The 17,563-nt window shown below is 26.6% G+C and overlaps 1 protein-coding gene across 2 annotated transcripts in view; it reads right to left on the bottom strand.

The window, feature by feature from the left end:
- Positions 1–17,563, bottom strand: part of LOC107455416 (collagen alpha-1(II) chain) — a 68,959-nt gene that overhangs the window by 17,033 nt on the left and 34,363 nt on the right. For both annotated transcript variants that reach the window (XM_043042178.2, XM_071187992.1), the window contains 22 exons: positions 17,411–17,464; positions 16,905–16,949; positions 15,490–15,543; positions 13,234–13,332; positions 11,833–11,877; positions 11,655–11,753; positions 10,533–10,640; positions 8,401–8,454; positions 8,154–8,261; positions 8,029–8,073; positions 6,817–6,870; positions 6,305–6,349; positions 5,528–5,581; positions 4,532–4,693; positions 4,140–4,337; positions 3,448–3,501; positions 3,193–3,354; positions 2,938–3,045; positions 2,775–2,828; positions 2,635–2,688; positions 2,301–2,354; positions 866–919 (listed from right to left, as the gene is read on the bottom strand). In XM_043042178.2, the coding sequence (XP_042898112.1) occupies positions 866–919; positions 2,301–2,354; positions 2,635–2,688; positions 2,775–2,828; positions 2,938–3,045; positions 3,193–3,354; positions 3,448–3,501; positions 4,140–4,337; positions 4,532–4,693; positions 5,528–5,581; positions 6,305–6,349; positions 6,817–6,870; positions 8,029–8,073; positions 8,154–8,261; positions 8,401–8,454; positions 10,533–10,640; positions 11,655–11,753; positions 11,833–11,877; positions 13,234–13,332; positions 15,490–15,543; positions 16,905–16,949; positions 17,411–17,464 (1,764 nt within the window). The remainder of the gene's footprint in view (positions 1–865; positions 920–2,300; positions 2,355–2,634; positions 2,689–2,774; positions 2,829–2,937; positions 3,046–3,192; positions 3,355–3,447; positions 3,502–4,139; positions 4,338–4,531; positions 4,694–5,527; positions 5,582–6,304; positions 6,350–6,816; positions 6,871–8,028; positions 8,074–8,153; positions 8,262–8,400; positions 8,455–10,532; positions 10,641–11,654; positions 11,754–11,832; positions 11,878–13,233; positions 13,333–15,489; positions 15,544–16,904; positions 16,950–17,410; positions 17,465–17,563) is intronic.

The raw sequence follows: 17,563 nt of genomic DNA on the forward strand, positions 1-17,563 counted from the left end.
ATGAGCAAGACATTGTTTTTAGATGTTCTGTATATTTTTAATTATTTATTAGCGCAATCCTCATTTTCCAGCTTAATAAATAAAAAAAAGAGTAAAAACTGTTATATGTTTTAAGGACAGTAATTTATTTGATACTAATACCAGGAATAAAATAGACCAATGATAATAAAATAATTTCAAAAACAATGCAAATAAAAGGTCAAAAGTCTTATAAAAAAGTAGGGAAACACAATCAAATTTGGGTAGTAGGTCATAAAAATTTGAAAATACTATGTTGGGAACCAACATTTACATGAAGCTGTAGTTTTAAAAACATATGGCCCATTTAGATTCTATTTAAAAGTACAATGAATGATTAACACATGGATAATTTAATTTTCAATCTGGGTGCAGATAAATATTAACATAAAAAAAAATATTTATTGTATAAAAAACCATGCAAATGTACTTAAAAACAAATTAGTATGAGCAATAAAAATTATAAAGTCTTAAATTTTAAAGTTTTTTTAAAGGTAACTTATATACTACCATTTAGAAAACAAAATTTGTTACTATTCTTAATAAAGAATCAGAGTAATGTGATGATTGTGATTGGAACTTTTAAATTATAATAATTTTTTAATTTATGTTTTGTTACTTCTTTTCTTAATTTATCTGCCCAAATTCATAAGAAATAACATTTTTGGCAAATGCTGCACTTATTGCCATGAACAAAACTTGCAAAAATAAATAGTTGCAATCTGATACTTTTAAAAAGGCTGAATTAGATATGTAACTTACTATTACAGTTACTGGAACACTCAACACATGTAATCAGCATAAATTTTAAATTTAAGGATATATTACAATATTTAAAAGTTCTTACTGGTGTTCCTGCATTTCCTGGAAGGCCAGGTGTTCCAGGAAATCCAGCATGTCCCTAAAATGAGATATTCACAAATTTAAAAAGAGTATAAATTAAAAACATACAGATATGACAAATATAACATTCCATTTCTACAAATTTGGTAATATTTGTGTTCAAAACTGATATTCTTCTTTGGTATGAGCGATTGAAAAATTGTCTTATAATTCTGCAACCCTATATTTCTGATCTATAGCCATATCACAATATTATTTTTTTAAAGGTAAATAAATTTTCTGGAGTGTTCTAAAGAGTTTATAACAAAAGTTATAACTGATTTTCTTACTAATTTTTCACTGTTGAACAGGTATATAGAATATTCATAACAATATATAAATAAAATCAAATATTAATTTTATCTCAAACATGAAATAATATTCTGTTCCATGGCTTTTTGGTCATCCTCATGACTTAAAAATACAAATATGCTTTTTTTCAAGTTTAAAATTTTCAAAAGTGGTAACAGTGTTAAAACACAAGTTTAATAACTTATTGTTTTCAAGAAAGTTGCTTCTTGCAGTTTTAGTAAGATTTGCTTTATTTTCAAAACAGTGTATTTAACTTTTGTCATTAACATGGCTTAAAAAAAGAAGTCAAAATATGAAAATATATTAATTTAAATCATGTATAGTGATAACTCCAATAAATCTAAGTTTTTGGCAGTCAACAAGTGTATGTGTCTTTAGATAATCTATCTTGAGAACACAAAAATTCTCATTTGTCCTTTACCTTTATCTCATGTCAACAACATGTCTCAAAATGTCAATGATTTGTGAGCTATATGAATAAACATAGATTAGAATAGTGATAATTTTGTCAACTTTACTCAGATATGAAGAGTAAGAGTTAATAAATGTAAATTTCCTCTTGAATCTCATATAATATGACCTTGAACTTTATTAACAAGTCATACTTCCCATTCAAATACATTGAAAAATAAAAATACAAAAACATAATACAAACTTTTAAACTCTGCTTATAATATATAAAAAATATTTACTATTTGAAACATTTTCAAACTATTTTTCAAACAAAATTTTATCTTAGGAAATTGCATGCTTTAAATCATCACTAATTTGTAGAATCCCTCAACAAGATAGTGCAAATATTATAAAACATGTTTTAAAATTAAAAAGCTACTGATAATTAACTATAAATTTAATAAAATAAATTTTGGATTTTGAAAAAATGTAAAAAGAAAAGATAATTAAGTTAATTAAAAAGTACATAAAGGCATTCAGTAAATATAGCAAAGAAATTGACAAAATAAAACATTTTCTAAAATTAAAATCAATAAAAAATTTAAAAAAATAATTTTTGTTTAAAAAATGAATTGAATGCCTTTTAAATTGATAACAATTTTAGAACATTTAAATTGCAATAGAAGGAAAAATACCTTTTTCCCATCATTTCCTTTTGCTCCAGTTAATCCTGTAATTCCTTGCAGACCCTAATGACACAGAGAAAAAAATTTTAATAAAAGATTAATATAAAATCAGAACCTAAATGTGAAATAGATGAAATATACAGATTACTTTGATAAAAGATTAGCAGCTTTGTTACATGCTATGCATGCATCACTAGTAAATTTAAGGAAGGAAAAAAATCTGTTTAAAAATAAATAAAACATATATATACATTGAAACAATATTGAAAAGTACATTTAATCATTTTAATACAGTTCATTTAAGGTTATAGAAACATGCCATTTAGAAAATGAAATTATTTACCTGTATACCAGAAATTCCAGGGAGACCAGGTAAACCATTATCTCCTGTTTCACCCTGTTAAAACACATAATTGTAATAAATATATAACAAGTAAATAACCATAAATATAGTTAACAAAAAGTTTAAAATATAATAAAAACCTTTGGTCCAATCAATCCTTGGTCACCCTTTATTCCTCGAGGTCCAGGTATACCCTAAAATTAAAAAGCATTGACAATCAATTTGACAATCAATCACCTGAAGAACATTTTTAGTTTTTGTTAGATACAACAAATACAAGTAAAAAAGTACATCAATACTCACAATCGGCCCTGGAAATCCCTGTTGACCCTGCGCACCTTGTTGCCCTTTATCACCCTGAATACCTTGAGGACCTGGATTTCCTTGAGGTCCAACTTGACCAAGTGCACCCTTTTTAAATAAAAAGAGGTTTAAAATTGAATGACTTTCAACAATTAACTTGGAATAATAATTTATAAAAAGTTTAGAAGTAAAGAAGAAGAATGATTTAATTCCATATTTAAATTTCAGATAAAAAGAAATTTTTTTATCTATTACCTTCTCTCCTGTTTCTCCTTGTAAACCAGTGAGACCAACTAATCCCATCGGACCAGGCTCTCCTTGTCTACCCTGAGGGCCATTGAGTCCCATTGGTCCAGAATCACCTCTTTCTCCTTTAGGGCCAGAAGGACCAAAATCACCTCTTTGACCAGGAAGCCCCTTTATAATATTTTTGTGTTATCAGGTAATGAGTTGTGTTATCAAGTAATATATAAAAAGAAAGACTAACTAAGGAATAATATTTTAACTCACAACTAAGCCTGATGCTCCTGATATTCCTTTAGGACCTTTTTCTCCCCTGGGTCCCTATAAAAAAGTACTTGCTTTAAAGTTTTAAAAGGAAATATCATAAACAAAAATAAGCACAAATAAATAAATATTTAGGACAAACGTTCTTGTTCTAAATAAAACTGACTTTAAAATGGAAGCAATTTAACAGAAGTAAAGAAACTGCATAGGTAAAAACAATAAATATTAGTCATATATAGTCATGCTAAATATATATAATGTTAAATGATTAAATATTAAGTTCAAATCCACTAATCAATAAATAGAGCCTACAGTAAATGAGTGATAATTTAAAAGTTTTTTCACAAAGAGTGAAATAAAATTGATTAAATAAGCATAGAAAATTTGAGGATACAGCTTTACAAGCATGGAAAATTGATCACTACCATATCTACTTATATCTCCCAGAAAGACACAAAAAAACATTTCCAAGGTGGAAAGTCACTCTTCTCCATATCTAACTGTGGCAAACTTCACATGTCCTAGGGCCTAATTGGCTTTTTGTTATAAATATACTTATGTATATATGGTAGTATTGACATATTTAAAAGGTCAAGAAAGAAAAAAATGCTGAAACTTAAACATGCATAAGTGAATAATATAAAAAAAATTTTAACACATGATTTCAAAAAAGAATAAACAAAACTTGGACTTACAATAGCTCCATCTTTTCCTGCAGGTCCAACTTCACCACGAATTCCTTGAGGTCCAGGAAGACCCATCAGTCCTCTTTCCCCAGGAAACCCTCTTTCTCCTCGACTTCCTTGAGATCCAACTAAACCTGCAACTCCAGGTGTGCCAGGTTCTCCGTTTTTACCTGGCTGACCAATTCCTCCCGCAAGACCAGGTATACCCTTTTATAAGAGAAGAGTAGCACTCGATTAAAGTAAAATATTTATACCCCTTATTGAATAAATTGTCAGATATCTTTGGAAAAATGAATCAAGATATTATCTTTTCTCAGAGGTTTAAATTAGTAAAATATAATTTTACCTAAAAATATAAATTACATTCTTCATATAACTTTAAATAAAATAAATAGTTTCACCTGAAAGCCACGAGACCCTTGAGGACCAGGTTCACCTTTTGCACCTGTATCACCAGATGGACCCCGAGCTCCTTGTAAGCCAGGCAAACCATCTTTTCCAGCATCACCGCGTCTTCCTTGAAGACCTGGTAAACCTGTCAAACCGTCTATACCTCTTTCTCCCTGCAATACGTAATTCAATTTTCAGCTTTAAAAATCACATTTAAGTTCATTATGAGTAATGAATGAAGTCTTTCAAAGTAAACATTAATTTCAATCCTACTTATTTCATGCATAATACAGGCAAAACAAAAGTAGACTAGGACAGAAAGGAAACCAAGAAAATGCAATTCCATTACGATAAAAAAAAATTTCTCATTAAAAAATTAATTCTTTCAAAAATATTAAAAACAGTTCTCATCTGAGGTAAATATTGGTTAATCAATTTTAAATATTTTTTTCTAACATTCATAATTTTTTCTGTACACCACATTGGTATCTCCCCTTTTAACTACTCTCTTGAACTCAGAGAAGAACTTTATATACTTAGACCATAACTTAAGACGTCTTGCTCCTTAAAATACATGCTGAACTATGGAATTTTTTTAAACCAAACAAATTTGTATTATGCTGCTTTCTACTAGAATTTTCCCAGATGTACAGCACATGTTATTCTTCTTAGAAAAAGATTTTCTAATTTTCATTCAAATAAGAGATTTTTTCTATAGAATCAATATTGTTTTAAAAACTTATCTACCCGCCTCTTTTTTAATGGTTATATAGAATATTCAGTTGCAAGAGATAATTTTAATAAAAACTTAATCTTTATATAATAGAGTAAACTAATATGAAATAGAAAAGATCCAAAAATTTAACAGAAATTATTGCTTTAGTTCTAATACAAAACTGTACCAAATTCTGCATACCTCCTATTTGACATGAAAGGTCAAGAAAAACTATTTACAAATAGAACTTAATTGAAATATTGTAAACAATTGTTTTAAAATACATACATACCCTCTCTCCTTTCATTCCAGGAAGTCCTATTAATCCAGGAACCCCTTGAGTACCCTAAAATAAATTTAAATATTAACAAAATATTAAATTACATAATGAACAAAATTTATTCAACCACTTAGTTATGAAAATTTTACTGACAGTATTTTTAAAGAAAAAACATTCGACAAAACTTAAAATTTGGACTTTTGGAAATAATCATAAGAATAGTTAATTTATATTTCAAGCACCATTGTTAACTGCATTTATAAATTTTATATTTTTAAGGAATCAAAAAATTAAATAGTAAATAAGAAATTTTTCATTTCCCATAAAAGCTATACAATAATAATTGTTGGCAAATAAAAGTTTCTTCCCAAGTTCAATAGATTATTGAAAGTAAAAAAATTGCTTTATAAAATTTCACAGTGTAAAAACGTAAACACATTTTGCTACTTTTTCAACAAAAAAAGTACATTTTTAAGGTTATATGCTGATAAAAGGAAAAACATGGTAGGCAATTTAAAACAATTGAACAAATTGATCTTCTATCTTAATGCAATTTAATGAGAGAACTTTCGTATAATTTCTTCAGAAAAACAATAAATGGAGGATGGTGAAAGTTTGTCTTTGTGTGTTCCTAATTGTTTATCAAATGTCTAAGACAGGTTTTTTTGCTATTTACCTGCACATAAGAATATAGACAAATAGTAGATAGATCTGAACACAGAACTACTTGATCGCTAAAAAACTAAAATGTATAAACAAGTAAATGAATATACAGTAGATAAATTCTACCTGAGGGCCTGGGGGTCCTTGTTTTCCATCTAATCCAGGAGCTCCCTAAAAATCAAAATATCTTTCATAAATTATTTTAGTATAAAAATTATTTAATATAGTATAAAATCAAGAAGATACTCTAATTTATTCATCAGTTAAAATAGCACAAAGCAGCAGTAAAAATGATATTGGGTAGCTTAAGTGAATCTAGAGGACTTCTAATCTCAAAAACAAAATAAATTTAATGAATTGAAAAAAAAAAAAACACTTCACGGTAAACATTTCAGAAAGGCATCAAAAGACTACAAAACCACTACTGTTAACTGAGTTAAAACTGAGTTTCATTATACGCTCTAAGCAGTTACCTTTAATCCAATAAGCATCTTCGTAAGTTAGTATTGGATATCTTAACTGGCCTTCAATGGATCAAAGCAATAAAATGTAATGACAAAAGTTTGAAAAAAGTTTGTGCTACTTTAAATGTTCTTAATAATCTTATTATATGCTTCAAATTTAAAAAAAAAACTCACTCTATCTCCAGGAGATCCATCTTTTCCAGTGATTCCATGTGCTCCTGGAGTTCCCTAAGAAAAAATATAAAAATATGAGACACATAAATATACTTACATAAAAGGACAATACAAACAGCAATTAAAATATTAACAATGTTTAAACAAACAAAAAATTTAATCCCTCCTGATCAATATAAAATTTGACAATCACCTAAAATAAACAGCATGAATTTTAAATGGCATTATTTAATTATCTATAGTTGGAAACACAAAAACTACTCAAAAAATATTTTTTATTCCAAATCTATTAAAATACTAAAAACTGGATGCATAACCTTCTAGGTTACATAATTTAAAATGGATAAGAAACGAGGTTATCTGTTAAACTATTATATACTGAATGCATATTATACACTGAATGATTTTTAAAAGCAATGCAACAGGATCCTATGTACCTGTAACTAAATTAAATGAGTGCATGATTTGGAATTTTCATATTTTAAAAATTTTTGCTTCACACATTTGAAAATCATTATCTCTTTCAAAGAAAGTGGAACATACAGAGAAAAATTCCATATGAAAGTATTAAGATGCAAACGCTCAAAAAGTCAAGGAATTATGTATCATATTGTTGGGTAATAATTCGTTAATAAAATAACAAAAAATAATAAGAAAAATAGATAATGAATAGCAATTGATAAAAAATGAGACTGTAAGTAAAATTATTGGTTCTTATTATAAAAAAGAAACTTAAACATATAATAAAGAAAAAGCAACTTTTGAGGTAAAAAAATATGCAAATAGATACTTTTTATTTTTCTCAAAAAAATCAAGAAAATTTTATTGCAATGTGTTTAGACACCAGATTTTAAAATTGACATAATAAAAGTATTTGGGCTACATAAGTTTTTTTTTAAATATTTCGTAAACAATAAAGAAGACTAATATTTAACAAAATTTATAATGAATTTAAATAGTTTAATAGGTTTACATATTTTATTATAATAAGACATAATAATTGTTTATCTATTAATAGTGTTACAAACATTTTTCTTAGGCATGCTAGCATAATAGTTGCTTCAATTAACACTTTGTGTGCACATGATCAAGTATTAGAAAATTAGTGATTCTATTACATTCCATTTTTGAGGTACAAAAATAAATAATAATGTTATATAGTGTGATTGATAAGAAGGAATCAAAGATATGAAAAAAAAATTGAAAACTTACCCGCAATCCTTGAAGACCAGGAGGACCTTGTCGTCCACCTTCACCCTAAAATAAAAATAAATTCATATGAAAACAATATATTTATGTACCAAACACTACTATTAATCAAAATAAAACTAGCCTACCTGAGCACCCTTAGGACCTGATGGGCCTTCTAAACCTCGATCCCCAGTAAGACCTTTCATGCCTGCAGCACCTTCAGGGCCAGGAAGTCCTCTGAGCCCTGATGGTCCCTGGAATATACATGAACTAAAAGGTGATTTATAATAAATAGTGTACATTTAATGACTAATTAAAATTTCAATATAAATACATGCATTTAAGTTTACAAAAAAAGTAATTTTGGAGTATAAAATGTAAAATAATACTTACTCTTTCACCTGGAACACCAGGAGCTCCTACAGGGCCAGGAGGACCAGCTTTTCCCTAAAATTAACAAACAATGAACAAACTTTTATTACTAACTTATTAACAAACAATGAACAAACTTTCTGTATTTTCTAAGAGTGTAAAATAATTATTCGATGATAAGTCAGAAAGATGCATATTTCATGTAAAGAGTCATAATCACTTTAAAAATACAATAAATAAATAAAAGTATAAATAAAATAAAACTATAAAGAATTGCTTAAAAGAGAAAAATCAATTACAGCAAACTTAGACTTTTAATTTTAAGTGTTAGATAAAGTTTTAAAAATTTAAAACAGCCAATGTGTTAAATAATAATTTAAAATGTTAAAAAATATTAGATCACAATTTTTGTTGTTGCTAGTTTTCAACTGTTCACTGTCAGATTAAACATCCTAAAAGTGCATTTTTTTGCTATGCCCACCTGGAGAGCAACTTTTAATCATACAGACATCTGAAGGACATAGTTGTTGGATATTAGGTTGGCCAACGTTGCTCCCACAGTAAAGACAGATAGTACATAGAAGGAAATAACATCCATGCTTTGCCCAGGATTCGAACCCCCCCAGAACCTTTCTGATGCAAAGCCAGTTCTCTGACCCCTACACAGGCCGGTCAGCAACATCCTTAAAGTCGAAGAAGTGAAACATTGCAAAAATATCTTTTATTTTCGTAAAAGGAGAAAACTCTTTTGTAATAAACTGCATTAAAAATGAACAAAGAGATTGAAATAGAAGGAATCATGTAGATCTTCCGCAGTGAGGAGATCAAATTAAGTTGCAAAACAAAACACATTCCTCCTTTTCTGTTTTGGTTAATTTAAATCTTATACATGAGTATGCACAGTGCACAAAAAATAATAGTAAAAAAAAAATAAATAAATAAACAGACCACCCTGAAAAACATTTCATCTAATGATCAAATTTTCACATTCTAGGACTCAATTTAATGGTTCTCGGATCATAACTTCAAATATGCCAATTAATTAGTAATTAATTAGGTATTTCAACTTATAAAATCAGACAAAAGCATACTTTCTCTGAAAAATCGTACCTTTTTTTACAACACATTCAGATTCCTGATCCTTAAAATGAGGGAAAGAGGGTAGCCACAATTCGGGAAATATTGTTCCATTATTTTGGTTAGAAGTGCAGTCCAAAGTTTTAACCCTTTCGTGCTAATTTTACTTTTAAACAATTATTAAAATTTTTGCACACACTTATAAAATTTGTTTCTGCAAATATAATTCCATGCAAAAAATAGCTTTTAGTTAATAATTACTGATTTTCATTATTTTACTAAAAAAGAAAAGATTTTGAAATGAAGAGTATACAGTTTTACATGATTTTAAAGTAGGTATTTTTACATGACAAAATGAAAAATTTGAGAGAAATCAGTCGCACGCTTTCTGAGAAATTGAACCTTAAACATATGATTTGTTTAGAATTCGATTTCTTAGGAACTATCCACTAAATTTAGAAAATAAATTAGGACCATATTCCCCAGATTGCAGTTATCCCCTATATTTCAGAGAGCCAAATCTGTTGAAAAAAAATGCATATTTATTCAGAGAAAGTAAATTTTTGCGGCTGATTTTGCATTTTTAAAATATTCACTGCACTAATTAATTAGCATATTTGAGGTCACCACCTTTAAACACTAACACTGAGTCCTAGAACATGAAGATTCAGTTATTAAATAAAAAGTTATTTAGATGGTCCATTTCTTTCCCATTCTGTGCATTAAAATACTCATTATTATATTCATATAAAAAGTCATAATACTCAATATTATATTCATTTTTTGATTACACAATTCATCAAATTTTTATAATTTTTAGAAATAATTACTTTTTTCTAATGATAATTACTGACAAATACAATTCTACACATTTTTATTGCTATTTTTCAAGTGATTAGATATGATTCCAACTACATACATATATTACATGTGTTAGAACTTTATCCCTGTTATTCAACACTTAATATAATGTCATAATATTTTGCTTTAGAATATTACAAATATTTTGTTTAATTTATAAATATATAAAAGCTTTTTTTTAATCATGAAGGTTATAAAATCAAATTCTGACTCACTCTTTTTCCTTGATTTCCTTGCACTCCTGGTAAACCTCTAGGCCCTACAGTTCCAACTTCACCTTTTCTTCCACCTTCTCCTCTAATTCCAGGCTCACCTCTATTACCCTAGTATTATATTTCAAAATGATGAATAAAAAGATACGATTAATATAAGATTAGATATGATCAATATAAAATAAAGATAAAATTTTATTATTATTCTGACTAAAAAAATTTAATAATAAAGTTAATTTTATAAAATGTATGTGAATCACAAAAATTAAAATAAAATGCATTAAAAAAGATTAAGAAAACTATTTTGCTTGAAAGAATGGTATAAACTAACAATATTTTTGTTCAAATGCTGCTTCATGAGAATTTTTTTTTTAAATATATTAAAAATATATTAATCATTAGCATAATTTTTAAACTTAAACAAAGAAGTCAATAATTCCCTTATAGAAAAACAGGTCAGAAAATGTAGAACTCGAAATAAAAATAAAATCATTTAATTAAATATGAAAACCTTGGGTCAAGAAAGTAAACCTCACTTTTATAGGTCAAAGTTAAAACAAAAATAAATTAGTGAATGATTCCACAGTAAGGTGCAACTGAAATTTTGAGTTAATAATATATATTCTTACTCTTTGCCCCTCAATTGAATAAGAAATCTTATTTACTAGTTTTAATACTGTTTTAAAAGGTATGATATAGTTTTGGCAATGAGGAAAATTTCAGAACTTTTAGAAAAGGGAGATCTTAGGACTGGCAAGTGACAATGCACTATTTTTATAGAAGCATTTTATTGAATTTTTTTTAAACTTTTTAAATTTTTTTAATGAGGTGAAAAATACCGACAGAAATTTTATGCAAATCACTATATAAATTTAATTGTAAAATACCCAATATGATAATTTTGTAACAGACAAAGTTTTTGAAATTTTTTTCTCTTTTTTTTTTAAATATTATAAAATTTTTTAGAAGTTTTTAATATATTTCTTAGGATATTTCTTTTAGATTTAAAAAAAGATGAACCATATAAAGAATAATTTTTAAGATTAAGAAAATAACATTTTATTTTTTAAATAACTAATAAAATTGAAATAACAAATATAATATGAATACTATAATATGACTGACCTGTGAACCTTTAGGTCCGGGCAAGCCTTGACTTCCAGTAAGACCAGGGGGTCCAGCAGCACCTGGGAATCCAGAAATACCATTTGCTCCTCTATCTCCCTAAGGATGTATTGAATAAAAATATGAAAAAGAGATTCTCTTGAAATGTGCCTTTTAAAAAATAAATTGCTGTACTTACAGGAGCACCTCTTTCACCAGGAAGACCATCGTTCCCGGGAGCACCCTGGAATTCAAAAAAGTGAGATAAAGTGAATATAAATAAACATAAAAAGTGGATAGATATATAAACCTGATTATCTGAAGTCGGACTGCACAACACTTGGGTTATTCAACATTCCTTTTAATCTGAGGTAAAACTGTTCTAATGACTGATTTTCATATTACAACCCTTGGATTAAGAAGCGATTGCTTACGTTAGTAGACTATATTGAGAAACTTTAATTTCAAAGCTGTTATTACAGAAGAATAAATTATTTCTGTAATATTTTGGAACTTAGGAAGGCATTGGTCCACATTAGGCTGTCTGTCCAACTATGATGATGATAAAAGGATTGGAAGTCTCACAAGAGTGTGCAAGACTGATTAAGAGAGTGATTTTCAAATATCTGAAGGCTGAAATTCATAAAAAAAAATAAAAATAAAAAAAACAATTGCAAACTGGTTTGAACAGCTATGGCTGGATAATTCAGAAGGGGAAAAGATGGATAAGCTCTACACATAAAGCTCTGATAAAAAATTTATTTGGGCTCTTATAAATCTGTAATAAATTCATGGTTTATAAAGCCTTATTTTCATGAAAAGCAGATGAAGTTTAGAAAAAAAAGTCTCCAGAAACAAAATATAACTTGTGTTTAACCTTTCTTAACTTCTGAGGAATAAATTCTTTGCCATACAATACATTTTTCAGGATAAAGTAAAGAAATTTCCACGTCAGGGGGAGTTTCATCTGTCTTGATTGCTAACAATCGTTAGTTTTCAAAAATAATAGTAGAATAATGATAAGTTTGTGAAATAATAAGTGCTATTTCCACAATCAAAATATCAGCATTACCCTTTGTTTGCTTTATAGGTATATAAATGGTTCTAAATTTTTCAATGATTAAAAATTAATCTTCTTTTGTTGTTTCTGTTACCGAAGAATTTGTTTTGGTTTAAAGTTGAATTAAAGTTGATTTAAAGTTCTTCAAAGATAAGATTTGTCAAAACTGCTTTTTGAAGTTGCTTCATGATTTTAAAATGTTTTTATCTTTTGAGCATTAATATAAGCATCAAAAATGATAATAGACCTTAATTGTTTTAGAACATATTTAACACACTTGTTACAAATGAACTCAAAAGAATAATTTAAATGCCTCATCACATGATGGTGGAGAGTTCTTTAGTTTTTGTATTTATTCCAGCAAAAAATTATTAATTTTTACTTAATTCAGGTAAATAACTTAATTTAAAGAAAAGCAAAAAAGAGAAAATAAAACTTATGCACATTTTCCTTCAAAACATATTTAAATGAAATATTCAAGTAAAAGGCAAGCAGTTGGTCTTCATGCATATGATAGAATACTTATAAAAAAATACATACTTGAGGTCCTCTTTCACCATTTAGTCCTGGAGTACCAGCTTCTCCTCTAACACCTTGGCTACCTTGATTTCCCTTAGCACCTAAAGCTCCTGCTTCACCCTAAAAAATAAATAAAGAATAAAAGTAGAATGTAAAAGTTTTTAAAATCTATTGTCTCTTGTGAATTACTGCCAATATAGCAAATAAATTTTTGAAAGTTTCACTAGTATGAGTTTATAAAGCATTTAGTATATTAGGACGAATTTTACATATCAGATAGATAAAAATAAATTATCATTCAAAGTTAGTCTAAAATAAACATAAAAATTTGAATTAAGGTTGACATATCTCAAATAAAAAGGATAGAGATATCATTTGACATGCTAATATGGGTAAGGTTAGATAAATTACAGTTTATGCCTTTCTTTATAAACAATTTAAAGTAAGTAAAAAGTATGCAATTAATTATGTATGCAAAAATGGTCGAAAGTAATTAATTGGTCTAGATTCATTCATCTTACTTTTCAAACTATTTAAAAAAAATTGATTTTGATAACAAGATTTTGATAAAATTATTTCCATGCAGCATCAGAAATATATATTTCGTAATATATTATAAGTATAAAACTTACTTTTAAAAATTGATATTTTATTCAATAAAAAAATTGGATTACTCTTTGCATGATTTTTTTTAATCAAATGTTTACATTTTTATTAAAATTTTCTCAAATCAATTATACAAAATTGAATAAATTTTGAAATGAAATGCTTGAACTAAAAAAAGAATTCTTTCCTTAAAAAAATCATAAAATTGTAAAAAGGGAAAACTTTTTGTTGAGAAAAAGGATATTTTTAAGCTAAACTTTGTGAAGAGATGAAGAAAATTTAGCAACTGAGCAGCTGGGACTATTTTATTTTTCAAGGACGAAAGTATGTAAATGGACAGAAAATCTTTGTTGAAAACAAAATAACAGAAGATAATTTTGGTGGGAAAAAATCCAGCAATGAAGATACTAAAACTAAGAATTTTCCTAAAGATTCATTTTTTAATTTACGCAAAAGAAATCTCTACATTTGTTACAATGTAAGTTTTTTGCATTCTTTAAAAATAACTTGTAGCTTACAAAGCTTTGACTTAAATTCATTTCCTGTGAAATAACTCCATTTTTGTGTCAGACAGAAACATGTTATTTTTTAGCAGTAAGTGATTTTTCAATAAGCATTTGATATAATTAAAATAATTTATGCCAGCAGACACAATTTCACGTTATCACACAATCAAATCTATAATCACATAAATTTCAGCTGAAAATATGCGTTGGATAATGAAAATCATTAGTCAAAATTTAGAATTAAAAATTAAAAATAAATGATTTTTATTTTATTTCAGAATAACTAATTCAAATAATAAAAAAAAACATTATATTTGTTAGGTGAGAATTTGCAATCATATTAGGCTACAGGCCTACCTATGGCAATACTCCTCATTCTTTCACCATTAGTATATGGATAGTCATAGGGAAGGAAGTACATTAGTTTCTGTCTTGATTTTTAAACAGATTAAAATTTAAGTGAGGAGACAGTATGAAACTCAAAAGTGCATTAAATATAGTTCTGATACTTTTGACAGTTAAATAAGAAAAATATTATGGAAGGGGAAAATATCATAATATATTTGCAGAGGGTAAGAGAAAGGGTCAAGACAAGGAACTGGTCATCTCCCTAGATAGCGTATTCGAGCATTGCAATCGTGAATTACAAACTTTGATCCAAAGCATTATTTCTACAAGCTCTTCCCAGAAAAATAAATAAATTAACCAATTAAATAAATTAACCAATAATATTTTTTTACTAATGACAATACTTAAGAGATCAGGCACTTGTAAGAGAAAGTTAAAATTTATTGGATAATGGAATGATTTTTTACAGTTATCCATCAAAAGATAATAATTTTAATATGATATTGAGAAGCCTGTAATTATCACCCTCTAAAAAAAAGACAAAAGTAAACACTGTTGTTTCTTGGTTAAATAGAAAAAGGGTAAGGAAAAACAATAAAAAGGGTTGTATTTCATATTCTTACTCTTTTAAACTTACTTTTATAATTTATTCTTCTTACTATAAATTAGGATTTTTATCTAAAAGCTTGCTGCGGTCCTGAATCTATAGAAACTTTTATAATCAATAAACAGTTAATATTATTTCTTATTTACACATCCAATCCGAATATTTATTTAATTTTAAAATACAAATTAAGGTAAAAGCAAAAATACATACTTTTAATCCAGGAGATCCAGGGAACCCTGGTGGTCCAGATCTTCCAATTGGTCCCTGAAATATGTGTTTTAGATTTGTTTTATAATCATATATTTTATTATTTTTATAGAAACTATTATTTTACATAACATAAGTAAAAATTTTTGATTATAATTACAGGAAAGAAATTTATATTTAATTGTTTGGAAAACAGCTTATAAAAATGTATTTCAAGTATTATAAATCAATATATTTATTTTTATAATTTCTCTCTTTATGTTAAAAAATGTATTTCAAGTATTATAAATCAATATATTTATTTTATAATTTCTCTCTTTATATTAAAATATGTATTTCAAATATTGTAAATCAATATATTTATTTTTATAATTTCTCTCTTTATATTAAAAAATGTATTTCAAGTATTATAAATCAATGTATTTATTTTTATAATTTCTCTCTTTACATTAAAAGAATGTTACTGCCCTCATCAGCATCTTATTTGATATTTTTGCTGAATGGAGTTCTCATTGTCATAACTCAAANAAGGAAGTATTGTAAATCAATATATTTATTTTTATAATTTCTCTCTTTATATTAAAAATGTATTTCAAGTATTATAAATCAATGTATTTATTTTTATAATTTCTCTCTTTACATTAAAAGAATGTTACTGCCCTCATCAGCATCTCATTTGATATTTTTGCTGAATGGAGTTCTCATTGTCATAACTCAAAAACTATTAGATAAAACAATAGGAAATTTTTCACAGATCCAGAAATATATTTAAAGAACATTCTGATATCAAAACGCCATTGATGCAGTAAGCAATTCAGCACTAAGCAATTCAGTTTAAAGAAAAACCTTAGCAGGTGCATTATGATTATTTTGTTGCCATGCACCTTATGTGTGTCTGAAAAGAATTAACTCTGCTAATTTTGTATATATTTAGATTTATTTTTGATATAAAAAAAATGCACACACGGCAGAATATATCTGATTTAATCTATTTAGTGAAGTGTTTGAAATAAAAGTATAGAAAAAAATATTACATTCAGTCCATTTAAAGCAAATAAGAATTTAAATAATAAAACTTAAAGAATATTATGAAGTTCCTAAACAATTCTTATCTGATTTCTAAAGATAAAAAAAATGGAAGGAGAATGAAAATATGAGTTGCAAATAAAATGCAAATATAATATTGAGTTGATTTTATAAAAACTTGACATTTATTAGTTAAAATTATAACATACTCATTTAAAATTAAGTTAAATTTAAAGAAAAATATTCACAGATTATTTTTTCACAAAAGAATATTTCATCACAATTTTAAATTATTTTATGAACAAATAGTGTTTAAACATTTTAAGTGAACAATAAATATAAAAATTAATTTGAAAAAATAAATTCTAAAATTAACACAAAATATTACTTACAGTTGGTCCTGTTTGACCGGGTAACCCATCAACTCCTCTTAAGCCCTAGAAAAATGTATATATAGAAACTTATTTGTGAATGATTTGGAAAAATGACTGAGATGTTTTAAATTCCAATTATGTACAACTATTAGTGTAAATTATGTCAAATTAACAAACTATTACAATGAAATTATTTCCAAGCAGAAACGTTCCTCAATATATTGTTTTTAACAATAAAAGTTTGAAATTCTAAAAAAAATGAAAAAAAAAAAAAAATGCATATTTCAGTTTATAAAAACAGATTTTGAAACATAAAATATAAATAGGATTTAAATCGTCTGTCAACAAAACAAAAATTATTCATGTATCTTTATTTAAATTGCTTGATAATTTAATGTCTGAGGGAAAAAATGTTTCAAAAAATAAATAAAATATGAATATTTGAAAAGTTTAAGTATATCCCATAAAATTTTATAAAATTGTAACTACATAAGTGATAAAGATTGTACAAATTTAATACATACAGGTGGTCCTGGTGTGCCTTCTCGTCCTCGTTCTCCCCTTGGACCAGGAGGTCCCTGAAACAAAAATTCTTATTTTAAAAAAATTAAAGCAAACTTATAATCTATAAGCAGTAAACTCTAGAACAGAGTCCAGTTATGCTTAAATGTTGAAAG

Source organism: Parasteatoda tepidariorum, chromosome X2 (assembly GCF_043381705.1).
Source record: "Parasteatoda tepidariorum isolate YZ-2023 chromosome X2, CAS_Ptep_4.0, whole genome shotgun sequence".
Classification (NCBI taxonomy): domain Eukaryota; kingdom Metazoa; phylum Arthropoda; class Arachnida; order Araneae; family Theridiidae; genus Parasteatoda; species Parasteatoda tepidariorum.